This window comes from Hippocampus bargibanti, linkage group LG03, assembly GCF_051943395.1.
Source record: "Hippocampus bargibanti isolate YZ-2025 linkage group LG03, ASM5194339v1, whole genome shotgun sequence".
Classification (NCBI taxonomy): domain Eukaryota; kingdom Metazoa; phylum Chordata; class Actinopteri; order Syngnathiformes; family Syngnathidae; genus Hippocampus; species Hippocampus bargibanti.
Genome location: NC_142736.1, coordinates 12528783 through 12551672, shown reverse-complemented (window position 1 = coordinate 12551672; position 22890 = coordinate 12528783). Strand labels below are relative to the sequence as shown.

At 41.2% G+C, this 22890-nt stretch overlaps 1 protein-coding gene across 2 annotated transcripts in view; it reads left to right on the top strand.

The window, feature by feature from the left end:
• The window catches only part of apba2b (amyloid beta precursor protein binding family A member 2b), a 46716-nt gene that overhangs the window by 12612 nt on the left and 11214 nt on the right, over positions 1-22890 (top strand). For both annotated transcript variants that reach the window (XM_088992011.1, XM_088992010.1), the window contains exons 2-6: positions 7257-7735; positions 9706-10760; positions 12922-13011; positions 13648-13687; positions 15215-15360. In XM_088992011.1, the coding sequence (XP_088848137.1) occupies positions 7297-7735; positions 9706-10760; positions 12922-13011; positions 13648-13687; positions 15215-15360 (1770 nt within the window). In that variant the 5' untranslated portion in view covers positions 7257-7296. The remainder of the gene's footprint in view (positions 1-7256; positions 7736-9705; positions 10761-12921; positions 13012-13647; positions 13688-15214; positions 15361-22890) is intronic.

Genomic DNA, 22890 nt, shown 5'->3' with positions numbered 1-22890 from the left:
GGACCCAAGGTATTTGAAATCCTTCACCACTTCTAGGGTTTGCCCGTTCATTGTGATTTTTGGTGGTGTTGTTTTATTGTAGCTATTGACCAGTATCTTGCTTTTCTCTGCGCTTATTTGCATACCGTAACCCCTCGCTACCTTTTCCAGTCTGGTGGTAAGCTCCTGGAGTTCGGCTTCACTTTTTCCCATCAGATCTATGTGATCAGCGAACCGGAGGTTACAGATGGGTCTTCCTCCGATGGATATGGAGGTGTGAAACTCTTCCAGGGCCTCATCCATGATGTTTTCCAGAAAGATGTTGAATAGGACGGGGGACAGAAGACAGCCTTGTCGGACACCGATAGATGTTTTGAAAAGTTCCCCCATGGTGTTGTTCATGAGAACTGCACTGCTTGAGTTGATGTAGAGTGACTGAATGACCTGGATTAGATTCTTGTTGAAGTTGTAGTTTCGGAGCACCTGCCACATCCCCTCATGGCACACCCTGTCAAAGGCTTTCTTAAAGTCGATGAAGTTGTGGAACAGGTCATGTTGATGCTGATTTCATCAGCATACCTTTAAAGGACAACCGACGTCTCCGGAAAAGTTGTGTCCATAATTTGTAAAATGGCTTCAAATGACTTCTGCTGAGCGTATATTACAAAGATTCCACCGCATATAGCTATATTTGACGTTTTAAGACTCTGAATATTGAGTAAGTCTTGTTTTTGAGTTGGTGACGAGTCCGTACGTGACGTCACTAAAGGACCGCCCCATGACCGTAAAAAAGACTCATTGTAGCGGTCCTTCCATCACGTCAATGTATTTTGCTGTACTTGTTTGGTCTGGGGACCTCGTGTGTCACCCAAAAGCCGCCAGAAGGCCAGAAGAGGCCGTCCAAGCGCCATATAAGGAATTTATCAGCCTGTGGAAACGGAGGTGGCCACAAGAGGTCGCCATTTTGTGCCTCTTTTTGTGTCAGAGATTTCTTCCCAATGTTGCCTCAAAATGGCCCAAATAAATTATTTAATCGATTGCAAACATGTATGCTTTCCTCTTCAGAACTATTTGAATCATATTCATAACTGGATGTGTAACAAGTAAGCATATTGTCCGAATCTGAAGCCATTGTTTTGATTCACTAGCAATGCAAGACGTCTTGGCGTGACGTCACGAACTGGAGGCGGGACTTTCTGAAAATGCCCAATTCGCAGCTCAATTTTTTGCATATTTTGGACACTTTAAGTCATTTTTATTGGTGTTTTGCATTTGACTAAAAATATCATACTGTGTGTTTTGGGTATTTTAGATGCTATAAAACGTTTTTCTGGTGTCAATTAAAAAAACAAAAAGTGATGTCGGTTGTCCTTTAAAGTTACATTGTGGGACTACGTTTCGGCATCTGTGTCTCTCAAAAGCAAATGCTGTTAAAGGAAAAAAAAACCTTGTCAGGATAGACAACATCACACACAGCACATAATGGTACATTGTGTTTTGATATTTAAATTACACAGCAGTTGGCGTGGAATGAAAAATAAAAACATACAACATGGAGTACTGTTTCTCAAGTATGTGTCAGTCTGACTGTGTGTTTCCCTCGGGTTCAGTAAAGCATGAAGGATGCTTGGAGGTTGCAACTCCTGCTTAACCTGCCACTGCTTCACAAGGATTGATGTGACAGATTCACACACATGCGGGCACATACACACACACACACACACACGCACGCACCACACGCACACACACGCATACATACACACATACACGTGCACGCACACACGCACACACACACAGAAGCACATACACTACACACTACATTGGGATGCAACAGTGAGAGACATTGTTAGATGTTAACACAGTGTCAAATTGGCCGAAATTCGTAGGATGTGTATATTCAGTTGGCTTGGCAGTTAAGGCTTATAATGCTCACCTGAAAAACATTGCAATCAAAGAAAAACGATCATTGTGTTTAACGGTTCGGTGTATTTACAAGTTGTGAAACAACCCTGGACGCACCATGCTGCTTGTTACGTGTATGGGATTAGGCTCTCCCTGAGAAGGCTTTAAGCTTTTTAAGGATACCCCGAGTGGCATTTACTGTAAACTAAACAGTCAACCAAAACTATTGCACATAATCTTTTTTTTATGTACAACAAGCTTTGTTATAAAAATATTTCTCGTGCTGAAGCTAAAATCAATGTAAAATTTCATTAACATGCTAATAGAAATTCGCATCAACTTTCAGCAGCAGTGACATTCCGCCAAGAATTAATATTCGCACACACAAACACTGCAGGAACACCTACAGACAGATAATACAACAATACTCAAAGGCACACACTATGTTTGTAAAAAGCTTGAATGTGTAAAAAGACGCAATGCATAAAAAAATAGATGTAACAGAATAAAAATACAAGAGGGTTAAATTTCACATGATATGACGAAAAGAATAGAATGTTCAGGAATACATACACACACACACACACACACACACACACACACACACACACACACACACAGAAAAGGAAAATGTCAACAACATTGGACGGGACTGACAAACAACAGCAGGCCTCTTTGTGCACGTCTTTCATTTGTATGGAGCTCCTTCTCTCGGTGCTCTGAGCAGTCAACGACTGCACAATTGCTCTCCTGCATGTCATCTGGCCAATGGTGATAGGGACACAAACAAAAACAGTACTTGTATTCATACTCCATCTGAGGATGAGCAGACATGCAAGGGTTTGATTGTACAGTCACATTGTTGTGATGCAAAAAGGAATCAAATGTTTGACCTTCATGAGACATCAGAGGCAACCTGTGAATTTGGTGTTTTAATTTGCTCAAATAACTCGAGTCATGGCTATAGTCCTTTGATACATGAATTGACACCTCCTAATATTCTTACCTCCAGATTGACCAGAGGGGCATGTCGGTGTTACTTTTGACAATACATTTTAATTTAGTTTTTCTCTTAGTCTTTGGACCAAAATGAAATTTTCCTCATAAAAAAACTCATGCATTGTAAATCGCACAACCACCTTATGTCGAGTCTGTACAGTTACATTACATTTTTATACTGTATTTTTATACTATATATACTATTTTTATACTTATACTATACTGTATTTTTATACTATGCACTATGTACAGTTCTTTTCAGGTAACTTTTTTTTGCAGTTTTACATTTCAGTCTTCTGACATTTTCTTTTGTGCATAGAACACTTTCTTTTATCTTTTGACCCCCCCCCCCACCACTCCTTTCAATTTTGCTGCTTTAGATTGCAAATTTCCACATCGTGGGACTATGAAAGGCTTGTCAATGTCTGTGTTCTTATTGTCAGCCTGTTAGAATTTCACTTTTGTCCATGTTGGATTTCATTGGCAGGGATGCAATTATAACAAAATATACAATATACACGTGGACATGCGTTTTATCTGCTTTTTTTCATTTTCGATTGAATATCGTATGTCAATGATACTGGGCATTGACACATAAAAAGGAAGACAGTTGGGATTGCAAGTCTGCAAACTTGCCTAAATAGCTGACGTCAGCACAATAACTCTATTTGAATGCTAAGTTTTCATTCTCAGTAAGGGTGTTTTTGATACTTGGCTTAGAATCTTCTCAGAGAGTCTGTGCTAAAAAAAAATATATAAAAAAACAGGAGTTGCTGTGGAAACGGTCAAGGGGGTAGTTGAACTTGAGGTGGCAAGATGGACATTGGCAGGCGAGCATGGAATGGTTTTCTGTGGTCCCGTGCCATTACCACTGCAAACTAACTCTGTCTTTCTCCTCTTCCTGAACCCCGCAACGCTCCCTAGTTGATGTCTTGAAGTGAGTGGCAGGCTTTGAGGAGAACAAATGCTGAATCTCAATGAGACTGTTCGGGAAAAACTCATTTTCAAGCGTAGTCTGTTTTTGTTCGGGACCGTTTTCTTCATGTGCAAGTAACAAAACGGAATCCTGATACGTATTACAGATATTGTAGTCATTCCAAGCAATAAGACGGCCGAGTGATAATCTACTTTTGATGTGAAAAATGCAGTGCAGCTCTTTTCCTCCAGCCTCCAGTTTTGCCGACGCCACCACACTTTGAACATGGGATGTGGCCCGTCGGCTGGAGCATGCTTACCTCTGTGTTATATCACCATTTTCCTTTTACTACACACACACTCAATGACCATCCCTCTCCTGAGCTCTCTCCTCCCGGGAGCACATGGATAAACGTAAATAAAACTACCCAATCCCTAGCTCTGCTACAGAAGATTTTTCTATTTCCCATTGCAAAGACAGTATGTGACAATGGAGTCCCTATTGAGCGACTGAATCCGCCCTCCATCCCCACAAAACAAAAGTTAAAGAATTAGTGTACTCCCTACCCAAATGCTCATTCAGTGTGTGTGAAAGCAAAGGAGATATAACACATTTAAGCATCCTCCTATCCCAAAATATTTGGGAACGTGTGTTGATGGCTTTGTATGCAAAATGAGTAAAACGTTTGTCAGTTTTAACCAAAATCTATGTATCATTGACCCCCATGAAAATTAATTTGGGAATTTATTAAACCCCCAAAATAAAGACTGATGAACTTGTAATATTTTTTCATAGCATGTTTGCACGGTGATGATGAAGCAGTCATAATCGCCCAAAAAAAGAACTGTTTTGTATGTTTTACGTAGGAAAACAGAGGACAGCTGAGAACATCTTTTGCTTGTTTTCATTTTGAGTTGAAATGTCCACACACCCTAGAATTAGTTGAACAGTTGGACAAAAACAAACGTGGAACTCATTTTTTACCCCGCCCAATTTTGCTCCAAGCACCAGTGAAGGTGTATATCAGAATCAGAAAGCCTAACCATGAGGAAATTTGCAATAGTATATAATATCAATGCAATCTTTATTATATAGACACTGACCTGTATCAACATTTCTGATAAATTATTTGCCACAATGTTATTTTTTTAAACTTGCTTCAGCAATGGCCAAACAACAGAACTATAATATAACAGCATATACTTTATATGGTATAATATAACAGTATAGACTCTATAATACAACAGTATAGACTATATACAGTTACATTATTAGGTCAGTTTCTATATAATAAAGATTGCATTGGTATTCTAATGGCAACTATGAAAAAAAAGTGATTTTGTCCAATAAATCGTGGTTTCTTTCACAAGAGTGACTCGAGGTCATCCTGAAAATTCAAGCCGAGAAATTAGTATTCCACGGACATTCACTCTGTCATCTACTGCGATCCGACTGTTTCTCACTCGTTCTCCCCTCCTCAACCTTACATCAACACACTGCTTGCATGTACCTGCTAAACTACACTAGTGTCTGATGATCATTTAAAACATCATCTCACTTGAGTGAAAACATTTTGTGGCAGACAGAAACAGGTTTGCTGGAGATGATAGCTTGGTTCAATTGTTGCCAAGGTGCTACTCAAAGCAACCAGTTGGGATTCTGTCGGCTGGCTAATACCTGGCTGTGTTATGTGACTTCTCTTTGAAGCATTTTTACTTTCTTAAAACTAAATGTTTTAACCACAGTATATTTTTGAGCAGATTTGGGTGAATGACAATTAGATGCTGATGGGTTAAAAATGACCGTTCCCTCTGGGGTAAATGCTTTAACATAATGATGAGAGGAATAAAGCAATATATTGTTATACATGAGCGGATATATATGTTAGTTCTTGATATGCATCAAGTGAAGACAAGACTTGTGTACTGACAAGGGTGCCCTTGTTCACTGCATTTATTAAACATAACTTCTAAATGTGTCCTGACGCTGTTGAAAATGCTGATTTAATCTAATACACAATTTGTGAGTAACTGCTATTTCAAATGGTTATACGTATATGATTACACTCATACTTTAATGAGGGAAAACCACACCAAAATCCAAGAGCTTCTCAATATTGGAATTCAACAATGAGGAGGTCAAAGTGGAGCTTTCCCCGCCCCTGGGATGCAGTTACCCATAGTTACTGAGCCTTACTCTCCACTCAGGAGGGTCTGTGCTTCAACAAGCGGATGTTAGAATATAATGTATCAAAATGGGGCGAGGTGGAGTCAGTGAGGTGCTTGCTGTGCAGTGACTGGTAGGGGGAAGGGAGGAGCACAGAAGACCGAAGAGAGGAAATACTGGACTGTTGTTACCGCCACTCCACTGCTATTGTACACCACATCCAATTTCAAGACCCCAGGTAAGAGGTTGATTCAGTTTGCAAAGACGTCCATCTCCAATGAGTAATAACGAGTTATTCTTTGTACACGATGCGGCAGCCACTCAGTCACTGTCACTGATGCTCACAATGTTGCGTAGCTTGAGGAGTGTTGCTGTATGTTCTTTTTGTATTTGTGTTTCTGAGTGATTTGTTTGAACTGGCTGGCTCATAGATAATGAATTCCTATAATCACTAATGATTGCAACAGGCAAATACGTGAATTGAAAGCTGTCAAAAGGATCCTGACAATAAATCCCGGGGCACTGAAGGGTGTGATTGACAGAAAGCTGAAGAGTGATTGGTGACAGGATCATAAGTTGATGAAGATTCATGCTGCTGTGGATGCACCTTCATTCCAATGCAAATCTCTTATTTCTCGTGGAACCTTTCCATAATTTATCTGAAACAGAATCTCTGACCCACAAAATTAGCCAAACAAAAATGACTTTTTTGTGCATTATAGCTTCAATAACTGTTTGCAGCTGTCTTTTCTGAGGCAACTTAAATTGTGTGTCTGGTAAACTGTACAGGGCATTAGTCATTATTGTCACTTCTCAAGCAGTCATCTTTATTGTAACTGGGACAATTATGTCAAGTTTCTTCAAGATTTTTTGCTGGTAACTTCCATAAAAAATATTGCAGACTTTAGTGAGACAATTGATGGGATTAATCTCTCTCTCTGTGTCTGTCTTTCTCTCTCTCTCTCTCTCTCTCTCTCTCTCTCTCTCTCTCTCTCTCTCTCTCTCTCTCTCTCTCTCTCTCTCTCTCTCTCTCTGTCTCTCTCTCTCTCTCTCTCTGTCTCTCACACTCTCTCTCAATGTTTCTCTTTCTCTCTCTCTCTCCCTCTCTCTCCCTCTCTCTCTCTGTCTCTCTCTCTCTTTCGCATTTTCTCTCTCGATACAGATTGATTTCACATGCTTCTGTTGCACACATAGTTCTCAAGTAACTGTTTATATGTTCATTTAAAAACCTTTCTGCATCTCTCAAGTGGAATTAGGTCATATATTTGCATCTCTGTGTCTTTGTGTTGCTTAGGAGCAAACGGTAACAATGCAAAGCCTGTAAACGACCAACCATGGCTCAAAGGAAGAGGCCAGGGACCCGCGGTGTGGCTCCGCCAGTCACCACCTCCTGTCCCACAGCTCATCACCCAGAATCATGTGAATTGAAAGCTACCCATCCTCTCCAGCGTCCCACCCGCTACCCCAAGGAATCACATGTGCCAAATCCCCTTTCCCGTTCCTGTAAGGGACATTATTCATCTCTCAAGCGGGAAGATGAGGTTCCCATCTGTCCAGAAGTGGATGTTGATACAGAACTGAAGCGATATACCAATCAAGCAGATTTAGAATTAGAGGACCAGAGACCTGAAACACCCCCAACACCAGAACATGAGCATCAGCAAGAGAGCCACATTCAGGCAGACTTTCATGATGGCGATGATAGCCTGGATGATGACTCCTGCTCTGACTACATGAACAACACTTCAGAGGATGAGGAGGACTATGATGGCGGTGAGTGGTTTCATTAGTTTGTCTGTTTTATTGAACATACTAATAACAAAAACATTTTCATATGAAGTAAAGAGATTTAAAATATGCACACTTAAAATTACACTCGTGGACAATCTAGACCAGGGGTTCCCAATATGTCGATTGCGATCTGCTGGAAGCCGGCAGACTGGTCCCAAGTCGAGCATAAAATGTAAGAGGAGGAAATTAGGGGAAAAACAGTTTTGTAGGTTTCTGTGTGTGGTCCTTTCGCTTTTGTTCATGTTTGAAGGAGCTGTTACGGCTGTTGCTCCTTGCGCGTGCACGCATATGCCTGAGTGTACATGGTTGGGCGCCGACACGATCGGGTCGATCACATGAGGGTAGTCTCTTCAAAAGACCATCTTCGGTCAAAAAGCTTTGGCCACCCCTTATCTAGACAAGCTACTTTTGACGATGTTTTTGAACACAGCAAGTGTTTCATACATTCCTTTTGATGTCAGTTCTGAAATTACTTCCCAAAATAACACCTAACACCTAAACACACGTTTGTTTTTGGTATATTTTTTCTTTTGTGTAGCTTGGAAACAATTGTATTTACCGTCATTTTGACTTGGTATTTAGCTTGTCTGGGGGGTGTGACAATTTATTTGTGTCAGACCATTTTTTTAAATAATGTTCAATTGTTTTTTTTCTCCACAGTTCTCTGAAACTGTTTGTCTCTAGCATAGGGATTTGTATCATAAATAAAACACTTCAATGTAGTTTTGAGACACAGCAGATATAATTTAAATACATTATGGATAGTCTTGGGCCTCACACAGACTCTTAGGGAACTACAAGAAAGATCTCCAGTTGCTTTGTTTTTTATGTTTGAACTTCACATACTGATATCAATGATATAAACTTTTAATCGTTTTGTATTTCACCCATTTCTACATAACACGCCAAGAAAAAAAATCAGGGATGGTTTCTTTTGCATAACTCCTTATTTTCCTTTCCGTCATCAAATAACCTGATTGAAATATTTCAAAAGGGTTTTGCATAATTTGGAGGGATCCGGCTTCCAAGCAAGAATGAGTCTTTGTATTAAAACAGACCAAAAACAACAACAACAACAAACACTTCAATTGTTTGTGAAAAATTAGGAGGATAGTGGGGCATGGCCAAAGTCAAACATCTTTGAATTTGTATCTACGGACTTCCCATGACCTCCGGTGTAATTTATTTTCTTCTCCCATGCCAATAGTCTAATATTTTCTGCTCCCAGGCATGCAAGTCTTTGAAGCGATTATTAGACATTCAACCATAACATCTTAGTTACGATTTGCACACCCATCTGGGCTGTCACCAAGCTCTGCCTCAATGATTGATTTCATAATTTATTCTCCCAAAGGTGGGCATATTCTGAAATGTATGACTTTATAAGGCTGTTTTTGTTTTGTTTGTTTTTTTTTTCACTCATATTTCATCTAGGAATATGCATTTAATTTGTTGCATTTAGTTCCTTTCAAGTAAATGTGCTTTAAAATGTTACAACTCTCTTGCTTCGGGTTTTTTTTAAACCACAGGCGTCAGTTGGTCCCTTGAAGGACACAACATAAATCCAAGTTATGATTATTATTATCTCTGTGGATACAATCCAGACCGTGCACAAAAGGTGAGCCTTTTTCATAGAGAGAGGTCATTAGAAAAACATACTTTTAAAATCAAGGCTGTGCAGGAAGCGTGGCCAATTGGCTGCGACCAAAGAGGCAGGGTCCACCTTCACTCCGCTACCTCCACCTGCACCACGTATTTTGCCCTCAAACCGCCCCATCCTGAACACCAGTTTTATATTTTATTTTCCTTGTATAAAGGTGCAGATTTATTGTTGGTCTAAATTATGCTTGGCAGATCGCGCTACCCCGTGCCTTCATAATTTGTATCATTCACCTGTTTCTTATGCACCATGGATGATAAACATGATTGTTTGTGATCATTCACCTTTCCAGGATTGGCAGAGGAGGATGAAGGTGCAACTTACTACATCCGCTATTGTCCTGAGGATGAGAGTTACATGGAAGGTATGGACTGCAGCAGCCAGGGAGACTGCAAACATGGCCATGAGCGGGCTTGTGTTACGCAGCCAGGTGAAGGCCACACCGAGTGCCAAGAGGCAGTTGAAGGGTGGGCTGATGAGGGGGAGGCAGCAGCAGAGGTGAGAGAGGAGGAGTGGGTGGATGATGACGAAGTAGAAGAAGACAATGCAGCCAAAGAAGAATGGAATGAAGAAGAGGAAGGTATGAGTGAGGCATGGAGGGAAGGCGATGAAGAGGGTAACGAGGAGTGGCGTGAGGAGGGTCCAGGAAGGCAAGAGCAGTGGGCCGGTAATGAGAGGCACAGAGTCGAGGAGTGGGCTGAGAGCGAAGGGGAGGTACGCTGTGAGGTGGTGGAGCAAGATGCAGATGAACAGATATACAATGGACGACCAGAACCCATTTTGGACCATAACCACCACAATCACCATCAACAACTACCTGCCATGCAGGATGCCCACCACAATTGTCGACCTGGTGAAGAGGAGGAGGATGATGAAGAAAGCGAAGAGGATGGTCCAAATGAGGAAGGAGAAGAGGAAGGAGATGAACACGAGACACGTGAAAGGGCCTATACTGGAGATTACTATGCCTCAGAGGACAATGGCAACTCTGTGCACGTGTCTCCCTTCCGAGGCCGGAGGGTGTTAGTGGTTGAGGGGGAGACGGGTGAGGAAGCAGAGGAGGACATTGACCAAATAGTTGCTGAAATCAAGATGAGTATGAGCATGGGAAGCCTCAGTAGTGGCACTGATCAAAGTCCAGAAGAACTGGTCCAGGATCCGCCCACAGGTGACTACCTTCACGCCAAGCCCAACATGGCCACGTATCCGCTCGCTCACCATCGCCATGACAGTAGACCCAAATCCCTCAACTTGCCTTCTGTGCATCGTAACAACCCAGACCTCCAGAGAGGCCTCAAGATCCAACCACATTCCCCTGAAGATCGGCAGAGATGGCAACAGGAACAGGTGAGCTGAAAGACTTTTTACCTCAATTAAGCAACAGCTTCTTTCTGGTTTTATCACATCAGTCTCAAATAACAAAACAACTTGCCTGGTTTAACTGATTGAACACGTAGCATGTACACTAAGTACTTTTGTAGAAATGATATCCATAAGCCCTCTTTTTGATGGCTTTCTGGCACAATATAATGAAAGAGAGCATAGCAGGAAGTCTGTGACATACAGGGGAAATGTTCCTCATTTCTCACGAAAAATGTTTCTCATTTCTCCCGTCATGTTCTTCCATTTGTCCTTGTCCGTCTGCCTTGAGCAGAATAAATGCACATATAAAGCACACACACACACACACACACACACACACACACACACACACACACACACACACACACACACACACACACACACACACACGCACACGCACACGCACACACGCACGGACACACGATTTAGCAACAGTGCATTGTTATACTATATCTGGCAATCACACACACATATGGACACGCAAGAACACACATATGCACGCAGTAACGCACATACATGCATATTCCCCAACACAATAATAATAATAATAATAATAATAATAATAATAATAATAATAATAATAATAATAATAATAATAATAATAATACATTTAATTTGCTTTTCATCACAAAGATGCTTTACAAAGCGTAAAATGCAAAATAAAATGTACGCCTGAAGACCAGCATACATAATTGACATCAAAATTGATCTAAAAGGAAGCATTGGTAAAACAGACTAAAATGTTTTAAAAGCATTGCGGAATGGGAGACTTTTTCACGCTAATTTGAAGGATTCGAGGTTGGTATAGATGCGGATGTGTTGTGATAGAGCATTCCAGAGGGTGCGGGTGGCTATAGAGAAAGCTTGCCCCCCTCAGTGTACAATAAAATGATTGTACAATACTGTACTTGGTTGTGCATGTATTAGGTTGCAATTCATCTTGCTTTATGTTGAAGTAACACAGTCCGCTGGATAAAGTTGCATCTTGACTGCATTGCTTCTTCAACAGTTGAACAGTGTCCAACAACGTTTGGTGTTTGACCTCATAAAATCCAGTACAGGCAACGTGACGATAAAACCGAGCATTTTGGCATGTGTAGCATTGTTTTGAATGGATGCCATATTAATAACAATTTTTAAATGGAATGCTCGCTTCATTATAAGGTCTGGATAACAGTTATACATTGTAAAATATTGATTTCTACTTTTTACATCGCATTGTACATACATTTGCCAGTTTCATTTGTATTTGCATGATACAGTATATTTGAGCATTTAGGTTGAGCCTTGTGGGTACTTCATATGGGTTTTGGGTTCTAAAATAATGTGGTGAGATGGCGCCTGTAATAACTATCATCAGATTTTTAGTTTTCACATTATTTGTGATTAATAAAGCAAGCATTTGTTTAGATGGGTGCCTTCATTATGCAAATGGTGACGATGTTACTGAAGCGTGCACAGAACAGTGTTTTGGTCATATCCAGTTTTGTGGCACGACAAGAATTTTCCCATCAAACCCCACTGAATAATAGAAATCTCATTAAGGAGTGTTTGCACAACCAAGTTACAGAACACCGTGAATACTAATCAGGCCTTTAGATCTCATTTTGCAAAGAAGGCCACTAATGTCACACAGTATAGCTATTGATACCAGCTACATTTGCTGGATAATAATGCCTTTGAATGTCACGTTTCCACTTTTCATCTCTGCCCTCCCTTCAGGGAGGACGTTTATTGGCAAGAATGCCACTAATGGCAGAATGCTAATGAGCAGTTGTGCGCAGCGAGCGAGATGGATCCCGGGGAGTAAAGATAATCCCCTCGGAGTGTGGTTGTGTGCTGGCTGTCCTGCTGCTAACCAACTATTTATAGGCAGCTGAGACAAAATACAAAATTGAATCAAGTGAAAAACATCATGAGTCACTTTTTTCAAACCGAACAATGTAGGAATTTTCGACACATCCCGAGGCAATTGTGTTATATTCTTGACCAGTTTGGAGAGTTTCATCAGTTGTCCTTCTGTTTTTTTCCATCTGTTTCATCGGTTTTCCATTGTCTAAGGATTTTTTCTACCAGGTTCAGGTATTTCCTTGAAAGCTTTCTGTGTGCTTTCCTCTGCTCTTTTCACATCTGTTTGTATGTGTAGCCCTGCCAGGTGAAAAATGGTGCAGAGCAGCCTAGAAAACAGCAACGCTCTGACCTGAACCTTCCTCTGGAGAACAACAACGCAACAGATGTAAGATTTGTACCCCATTTATGTATTCTCTGATAGTCTGATAGTACTTCTAGTTCACTTTTAAATAGTGCTATTTCTGTTTGGATATAGAATGTGTGTGTGTGATTGCACAAAGGGATCCTTTTGAAATTGCACCTCAGCATGTGCTCTGGTTATCCTTTGATGATTTTTTTTTCTGAAGTGAGCTACTTGACTGATTTTATGAAAGCCATATAGTGTATATCGAGATGCGATGGTTATTTTCATATCATTTTCCACACACCGCTTATGTCCTTGGATTATCAGAGCAGGTTTATAAGAATAGATGTCACAGGTCACAGCCCGATATTTCTTCCTTCCTTGTTTACAGCAAGTATCTTTATTGAGCTTCTACAGAATTTGCTGCAGCATTATTTATATATAGCGTCGCTACACTCACTTCTGCAGTGCTAATGAGCAACATGTAGCAAGCCCATTTCTTGAATCAATTATCCATTTTCTATTGAAAGCCTGATCATGACTGACGACAACATTATTTTAGCTAAACAGAACTATTACATGATGTGGACATCCCAGTGACCACAACAATTTACGAAAAGCAGTTTTTGCTCAATATACCTTTTCTTCATGCCATAACACTATGTTTATGTTTTCTAGACTACCAAAAAAGTTGCGGCGTTCCCCAGCTTTGTTGATGGTAAGTTCATCTGTTTGTAAATGATCTGCTGTATGTTGGGAGGTGCTGCGCTCCAGTCTGTCCATCACTGTCAGAATAAAATTGTTGTAATTAGTACCTTTTCAGGTCCAATGGCTTCCATTAGTCTTGGTGCAACACACGATTCACCATCGCGTTATGTATGTGTTTTCCTTCTAATTTCGCCATTAACACAGATCAACACGAAGTTTTCAGACCAAACAAAGTACCCATAATGCATTGTGTGTCGCTTTCTCGATCAGGGGCGTTCCAGACGTGACGTCACGATAGCTATCGTCACCAACTCAAAAACAAGACTTCCTGAATATTCAGCGCGAGTCTTAAAACGTAAAATATAGCGATATGCCGTGGAATCTTTGTAAAATACGCTCAGGAGAAGTCATTTGAAGTGATTTTACAATATTTGGTGGGCCCAAAAAATTTGTTACGGTACAATCGTGTGGATATATGTAAAGGCGGTGATATGTACCCTGTTTCAGGAATACAATGGTGTTCATTTAAAGGTACTGGCAAAGTCACAAACCATTGGACCCACACAGGGACAAATTTAGCCACATTTTTGCTCACTGGTCAAACATGAAAGGAGAGAAATCCGTCCATCCTTCCATCCATTTTCTGATCTGCTTACCCTCATGAGAGTCACGGGGATACTAGAGCAAATCCTAGCTGTCATCGGGCAGTAGGCGAGGGACAATTGGCAGACAGTGACAAGGTACACATAATCAAATAACCATCCATGCTCACACTCATATCCAGGGACAATTTTGAACCCACGCAGGCACAAAGAGAACATGTAAACTCCACACTCCACCTCCAGACTGTGAGGCTGACGTATGATCCAATCGACCACAGGGCTGCCCAAATTAGTGAAATATATTTTATAGAGTATATTTTATAGCATAGTTCTGGAAAAAAACATTCTTTAAACAATATTCAGCAGTGACAAAGGTTGATTTTCTTTACGTAGCAAGATCCTGGAATGGTTTCTCACTGTATGCTTCCATTTGAACAACCATGCACCGATATGGTCAAATTTCGACCAATTTGATTGTTTGGACCATTGATATACCTTTTTAACCATAAACTGGGCTTTTTTTGTACCTGGGGATTCAATATTGAGCTCTGTCGTACATAAATGGACCTCGACAAGTACCCCTTTTTCTGACAGTGCACGGAATGCCTGGTTGAGCTCACTCTGTGCTCTTTCAAATGAAGTGATGAGTGAGGGGCTTAGCGGCCTGTCTGTTTCCTTGGCTTGTGACAGTGAAACACAGCCCAGAGTGGCTGGCTTGTCTACATTTACATCTCACAGACAGATTACTCCCAAACCAAGCTTCCTTACACATCACGCCTCCGTCAGCTCCCAACCAATAGCCATCTCATTGCTCACACAATCTGTTCTTGTTCTCTCGCTGTGGTGCTTGGCTCTGCTTCACCACAGTGACACCAAACCCTGACAGTCTCTTCTGTTGGCTTCCTACCAACACTCATCCTTTCTCCTCTCCATAGTTCCGGGTCCCTGCGAGCCAGAAGATCTCATTGATGGAATCATTTTTGCTGCTAACTACCTGGGCTCCACTCAGCTGCTGTCTGAGAGGAACCCTTCCAAGAATATCCGTATGATGCAAGCCCAGGAGGCAGTCAGCAGAGTTAAGGTACTGAAAGCAGAAAACAGCATCAAAAATATCTATTTTGTCCATATGGCGAATGACAACATTTCACACCGTATGATATGCTCTGATTAAATGGTGTCAAACAGACGTATGTTCATTGCTGAACAATTCTTAAACCGGCGACTCACACTACACAGATCCGCACTGCTGTAAATCGACCAAGGAATGTTATTGGACTACTTGCTCTATGCCACAGGTGTCTGTTGGGTTATTTTTTTATCGTTCGCCCTTGGTTCATTGCTTCGACGGGTGTTGATGGAGATCGATGGTTAAATCATCAGGGAGCTAGGACTTGAACAGAAAGTTGATTTAATTTGGAGAGCACGGGCATTGTGGTGCGGACGGAAGAGCGAGCATGGAGAGAGAGAGATGAACGGGCTGCAGGAGTATTTATGCGGTGCATAGCAATGACGCGACAGGATGTGACGTACTAAAAGTGCGACATCGTGTAAAGGAAGGCAGGATATGACATACGAGGAAGTTCAAAATGTAAACAAAGATTACAGAGCAATGTTTAGAGATGTTTGTATGGCGAATTACCCTAACATCTCCCCCCTGACGAACATTTTTAACATCGGTCGAGGTGAACAGAAAAGAAAATCATAATGGAAACATTCTCAAATCAAAGTCATGTCATTCTCTAGCTACAATAGTCAAATCTTCATGGGATCCTGGATGGTGATCACCAGGATGACGAGTAGGAACAAAATCGTTTGTAGCATTTGTCGCAAGCAGGCCCAAGGGTGTGGTACAGACGACGAGCTGGTGAATGGGAAAAGGTGTGTGATCTTCGGCTCCAGTTGTGCATCGGGAATCTTCTTGACGAACGGTGTGGTGTCCTCGCGAGTCCAGACGAAGCTTGTAGCTGCTAAGACGGCTAGCAGCTCCGCAACCGGTCCATCCCACTTTGGCGTGGCCCACGTCATCTTCTTCATACCGCATCTCTGTCCTGTGGAGACTTGTGCCAGGTCACATGTCAAAGGGATGGTTTCATTCTGCACAGGGACCCTTTCTTGGTGTTTCTTTCCCTATCAAAATCTGTCTCATCGTTTAGGCTCTGCAATGTATTCTCTCACAGAAATGGCAGACATTGTTATTGTTAGATTTTAGTTGGTTAGTGTATGTTAGTTGTTAGTGAGTCTGCATTTCTGGAGGGCACCACTTTCTTGTGGGAATGATATTGCAGCTAACATCACTCAACACCAAAAGTGAAAATTTTGGCAATGATGACCTAGGCTATTGCCATTCCCCCCTGTTGAGACATGAAAAGTCTCAATTTGCCAATTGGGAACGTGTTTGCGCGGAACACGATCCCTCTTGGACATTGCACAGATCATCAATACGACCAGTCAGACCCTAGTTCGCTGACGAAGCCTCTTGGATAGGAGGCGAAAGGTCCGAAACCTTCAAATTTGTACAGATGACGGCTGAAGAAACTTTCTCATCGATGGACCACTCCTGTACGACTGAGAGCTTACACAGACATCAAGTTGCATAAAACTGCTTGTCAATCATTGGTCAAAAAATTTGGAGTCCAAATTTTGGCATGTCTCTCAACACCTGCATGAGAACTAATTCATGTAGCGTGTACCACGGAATTTTTGTACATTGAGCACAGCTTCTTCTGCTGTTACTCCTTTTCTGGCACCCAAGCAAATCATCTCTGCAAAAAATGTGTTTTTGGTGGACATTTGCATGTCACCAAATTGTATGGGTGGAGGACAGCCTTCTACAATTTGCACAAGTTGACATGGTCGTCAACATTATGGCGATCTGTGTAAATGGTCATCTCGTACTCGCCTTTTGTCACTCAGTTGGAGGGCACCAGTTGACAGTCAGTTTCGCTTCTGCGTAGGACATCCATTCGCACAACCCAGCTTCATCTGCGGCCACCCTGGCACGGATTCCGCAGGAGTCCTCCCCTTCTGAAGGATCTCTTTCTCTCAATTCTGAAAGAAGCTGGTTAGCGTGGAAGCCCTACACAATATATCTGATTTCGCCTGAATCTCTGGCTGACATCGGTGCCCACTCAACTCATTTGCCAATTTCATTCTTACCGGCGAGAAATTCCTTTAATGTGCACTGCCGTCAATTACTCCAATGTGCACTGCATCCAATTCATAATAATAATAATAATTCACAATCAAATCAATCTTGACAGGTTATCCTGCACTTTTAGTCGTAACTATAAACTACTTTTGAACTGACAAATGTCATCACTGTACGCAAAGGCAGCCAGAAGATAAATTAGCATCTGCATGCTGTCTTAATAAACGTTGGATTTCCTCCATTGCATCTCCAACATTGAATACTTTCAATGCAATCAAGCCTAATTGTAACAATTCGTTGCTCGCTAGATGGTTGGATGAGAAATATGTGCAATAAAAATTGTCATGCATTACAATAAATGCCACACATTATGCTTTTGGAAAACAAAACTATTCTCAATATGGACTTTGTCATCGATCCCAAATCATCAGGTGGGTGTGCCAACTCTAGTTCTGCAGGTGCATCCCACCAGCCATTGCGGCCTCTCCTTTGTTGGATGTCCTATGACAACTGAAGCAGAGATTAAACTTTGTTTCCAAAAACACCAAGAATGCAAATTCGGTTCGGATGATAGTCCGGATGAAAATGACAGGATGGGTGGATGCAAATGGCTTGTGCACCCCACAGTTCATCAATTCATCCTGCAAATGGAACAATTTCTCAACCATCATCCCAGCTCTGTTTGCGAATTGTTGCTTTACACATCATCTGCACAAAAAGCATAATGAAAAAAGTTCAGTCATCAAATTTTGCAACTCCATCTTTTCCTTTTGAAATTAATTTCTCTGCTCAGAAACTAATAAAGGTGCATCCGATCAAATTCAATTTATCGTTTTTATGAATCAAATCATCTGCTCTTTGATTTCAGGGGATGACAATTGTCAGGTCAAAACCAGTGTAATGATCACGTCACAATCATTATCTTAATAAATCTATAACTTTCCTTCTATGAAATGTCCAACAATATCAACTGGTGAATCTCTGTAAGGACTTAATCACCAGCAAATTTAGTTACATTTACCTTGCCAATTCCATCCAATTCAAGATAAATGTTCCTGTTATTCAGCCCAATTTACTGACCATTTTATTTACTTTTTCCAATTGAACCGTCGTTTACGAGCCAGCAGGGCCTCCGAATTTTCTCTGGGTCTTTTAAACCCCTCTTTGAAGCTCTGTGCTGACAAAAACCCTTGATAAGAGGCATCGTAAATAACTCTGGCTTGTTTCAAATGGCTTGAACAAGTACAGAACAAGGTTCAGCTCTGTTTGACAAACTAAACTCATAATTTTATAAAGTCACTCTTTGATTCTGTCATTTTATACAATTTCCATTTCATTTCGCATTTGCCCAAATCAGGATTTCAAAATGATTTGTCTTACATGGAAAAGGGCATGTAGCTTCAAAAGAGTGAATTAATCATAATCATTTATCATTGAATATAGCAACATCTATCTTGCTGATTTCAGTTCAATTTGAGATAAACATCCTTATTTCCTCAATTGAACCGTGATAGAGGAAAAACTTGAGCAAAAACATACATGATTGTTATCCTAAGGAATGCAATGGTCTCACTGCTTAAACACCATCCCCCAGTTTTTGAGACACAGCAGGCCAGATCCCAGCAGTCATAAATAACTCCAAAACGCAAATGGCCAATGTTCAAATCGCTCTTGAGAACAATGTGGCACAATTTCAACGCTGATAATTTTACAAATTCACTGTAGTTCGGCTTATGTCTATTCATTTGTCCGCTGTCTTCATTTATTTGCTCACTCAGTCTAATTAATTATTTAATTCAGTTTTTTTTTTTTCCAAGTAGACGGCATTCATCAATAAGCTATGGAAAAAGAAACAGTGTTATGTCATTCATGAGGACGTCGAGCGGAGACGAAAGTCTCCTCGCTGCATGGTTGGACAGGTCTCCCGATGAGACAGGACAGCCCACTCCATGGCACCCGGTCGAGTTCTCTTGTGATGACAAGGGCGCCTCGGTTCTGTGGAGAAGAGAGGCCTCGCGGCAGAATCAAATTCGGCAGGAAGAATGTCTTTTATACACATGTTTGTGAATGTTAACGCAGCCCTTTATTAATTTTATTTTCCTTTATTAACTTATTCGCGAATGAATCAATTTGCCAATCTCAGAATGTGGTTGTGAATTCACCCCCTTACCCCTCTCTCACGGGTAGGGAAAGAAGGATGGGGGGGGGGGTCTGTCTGCATCAGTTGCTGGCAAACCACCCATTACCTCTTTTTTTTAACTCAGCGAAGTGTACACAACGCGCGTACATACACAACAATACATAAAAACACACAATGCATGCACAAAAAGACGAAAGACAAAACACGAAAAGGGAAGACAAGAACACACACACAAGGACTGCTCCCCCTAACGCCCCCCTCCTCCAGCCGACCACCCTCTGCCCCCTGGACAATGAAACTCCCTGGGAAACCCCGTAGCAATGGCTAGCATTGTTGACCATGTGCTAGTGTTGGTGAATTAAATGAAATTACGGTAATCCACAATATCGCGTCAACAAGCAGGCCTCGCCGAGGGAATGGTCCCTCGTCGCTCTTGTGGATACAAGCAGACGACCACCAAAAGCTAAGAGCTTCTGTCTCTTGTCGACCTCCATTATAGCTGCAGCTATTTAAAACAAAAAACGTCCGGAGTGAAATCTCTCAATTCCCCAATTTCACTCACGGCCCTCGCGCACAGTGAATTCCAAAAATTCACCCCTTGTGAATATTATAATTACAATTATTCTGGTCTTACAGTACGGCAGCCAGGGCGCGGTAAACCAGACATCTCGATAAATATTAGGATCGATTTGTCGCGTATATATTTAATACACCTCCAGGCTCGACTCAAATGGGGACCCGCCTTGGCCCGATCATCAGAAATAGAACCCATAGTTTGAACATGGGCTATAATCGGACGATATCTTCCAATAGAGTCGCGTTAGTAGCCTCGATACGTGGATTTCGCGCAAAGAAATCCTTCTGGCCACAAAGGATTCCACATTCGTTCACCCAACATAGCAGCATGCTAGCGGCACTCACCCGTGAAACTCAACCGTGTGGTCAGGTCAGAATGAAGAGGCGCTCCCATCACGCACCCCTCAAGCGCTTCGGACCCAACCGGCGCGGGTTTCTTGGCACCAGAATGTTGGGTTATTTTTTTATCGTTCGCCCTTGGTTCATTGCTTTGACGGGTGTTGATGGAGATCGATGGTTAAATCATCAGGGAGCTAGGACTTGAACAGAAAGTTGATTTAATTTGGAGAGCACGGGCATTGTGGTGCGGACGGAAGAGCGAGCATGGAGAGAGAGAGATGAACGGGCTGCAGGAGTATTTATGCGGTGCATAGCAATGACGCGACAGGATGTGACGTACTAAAAGTGCGACATCGTGTAAAGGAAGGCAGGATATGACATACGAGGAAGTTCAAAATGTAAACAAAGATTACAGAGCGATGTTTAGAGATGTTTGTATGGCGAATTACCCTAACAGTGTCAAAGTCAAGGCCTGCGGGCCAAATCCGGCCCGCCACACACACACACACACACACACACACACACACACACACACACACACACACACACACACACACATATACATATATATATATATATATATATATATATATGTCTTGCCCTGTCACAGCTTTTTGGGAAGGCTATATATATATATATATATATATACACAGTAAAGTCTCGTTATATCGATATCGGATATATTGATAGTCCCGGTTATATCGATACTATTTCTATGCACGCACGGAGAAAATTACATGCAAACAGGGTCGTATATATCGATAGTCCCGGTTATATCGATATTTTTTCGGACTCCCTTGAATATCGATATAACGAGACTTTAGTGTATATATATATATATATATATATATATATATATATAGGAAGCCAACAGGAGAGACTGTCACACAGTCTCACAGAGTGACGCAAAGCGCAACAGTGTGTTGTGTTAGAATTGGGCGTTTGTGTGACAGTCTTCATATATATATATATATATATATATATATATATATATATATATATATATATATATATATATATATATATATATATATATATATAGCCTTCCCAAAAAGCTGTGACAGGGCAAGATATCAGTGCATCTATGCGATAAAAAGCACCTGTTTGAAAAATCCCTCAGGTGAAGCGGTTAACTAGAAACAGGTAAGTGTCGTCATGGTCGCATCCCCGAAAGGCTCATTTGCTCACAAACAAGGATAGGATGAGGTTCGCCACTTTGTCAACAACCGTGAGAGCAAATTCTAGTCCAAAGCATTTCAAATATTTTAAAGTTATCTTGGTGTTTCATTAGTGATGTGCATGATACCATTAAAGGATTGGATTGGATTAGCCTTTATTAGTGTCACAGTGGAGAAATTTACATTTCACACCAGCAAAGTGATGAGAGTAAGAGGAAAGGAAAGGAAGAAGTAGAAAAACAAAGTACAGCTGTAAAGGCAGCCACTTTCGTGCGCCATCTTGAAGTCAAAACAACAACAAAAATAAATAACATATAATGTGACATAACACAAAATACACAGACAGTCATTCAATCTGAGGCACTTTCTTCCCCTTCTTTGTTGTATCGAGCAGTTCTATAATAAAGAGGAGAGGATAAAAGTGTTCTTTTCACCATATAGTCCAAGAAACTCGAGAAATATCTCTGCAAGCCTAAAAAGCAATATTGTATGCCTGTAACCTTTGAGTCCTCAGGAGGCTCTTCATTAAAAAAAAATGTGGAAAACATATTGCCACACATGCTCGGGAACACAGACAGCCCTTCTCCGTTAACACAGTTCTTAGTTAATACTTTTCAGTGAACAGTGAAAGCCATATATCAACAGCACCCAAAAATAGCGGTGCCTTCTCTGGACATGAGACGGAGTGACGCAAAGCGCAACAGTGTGTTGTGTTAGAATTGGGCGTTTGTGTTTGTATATTCAACAAGCATATTTTTCACTATGCCATATCATACATTCACATGTGTGTATGTGTGGTAAGCCACACTGAGCTTCAAGAAATAAATCATCTGTAAATCATACCAAAGCCTTTGTAGGTTATTTATGCAGCTCTTCTCTGTATGGTACTTACCGTTTGATGCAATATTTATGTGGCTTTATCCTCACTCATTCCTTCCAGCTGCCTGTCTCCTCCTTGCTCAAATCTCCAAAGCAGAGAAGCTGTGGAAAGAATAAATGATGAAAAACAAAAATTAAAATTAAAATATGATAAAAAGCATGATTAAAAAGACTTTCTTCATGATGTTAGCTGTGCTCATATAGATTTGCCAGTTGAACCCCGGGCAAAAGTGACTTTCACAGGGAATTTTGGTTATTGGTAGATGTTGAAAGGAATAATTAGGTCAACTTGAACAGGGACGTGTGGGCAGGGGAGACAAAGCTTCCATGTTTCCTGCAGGTGTATATAAA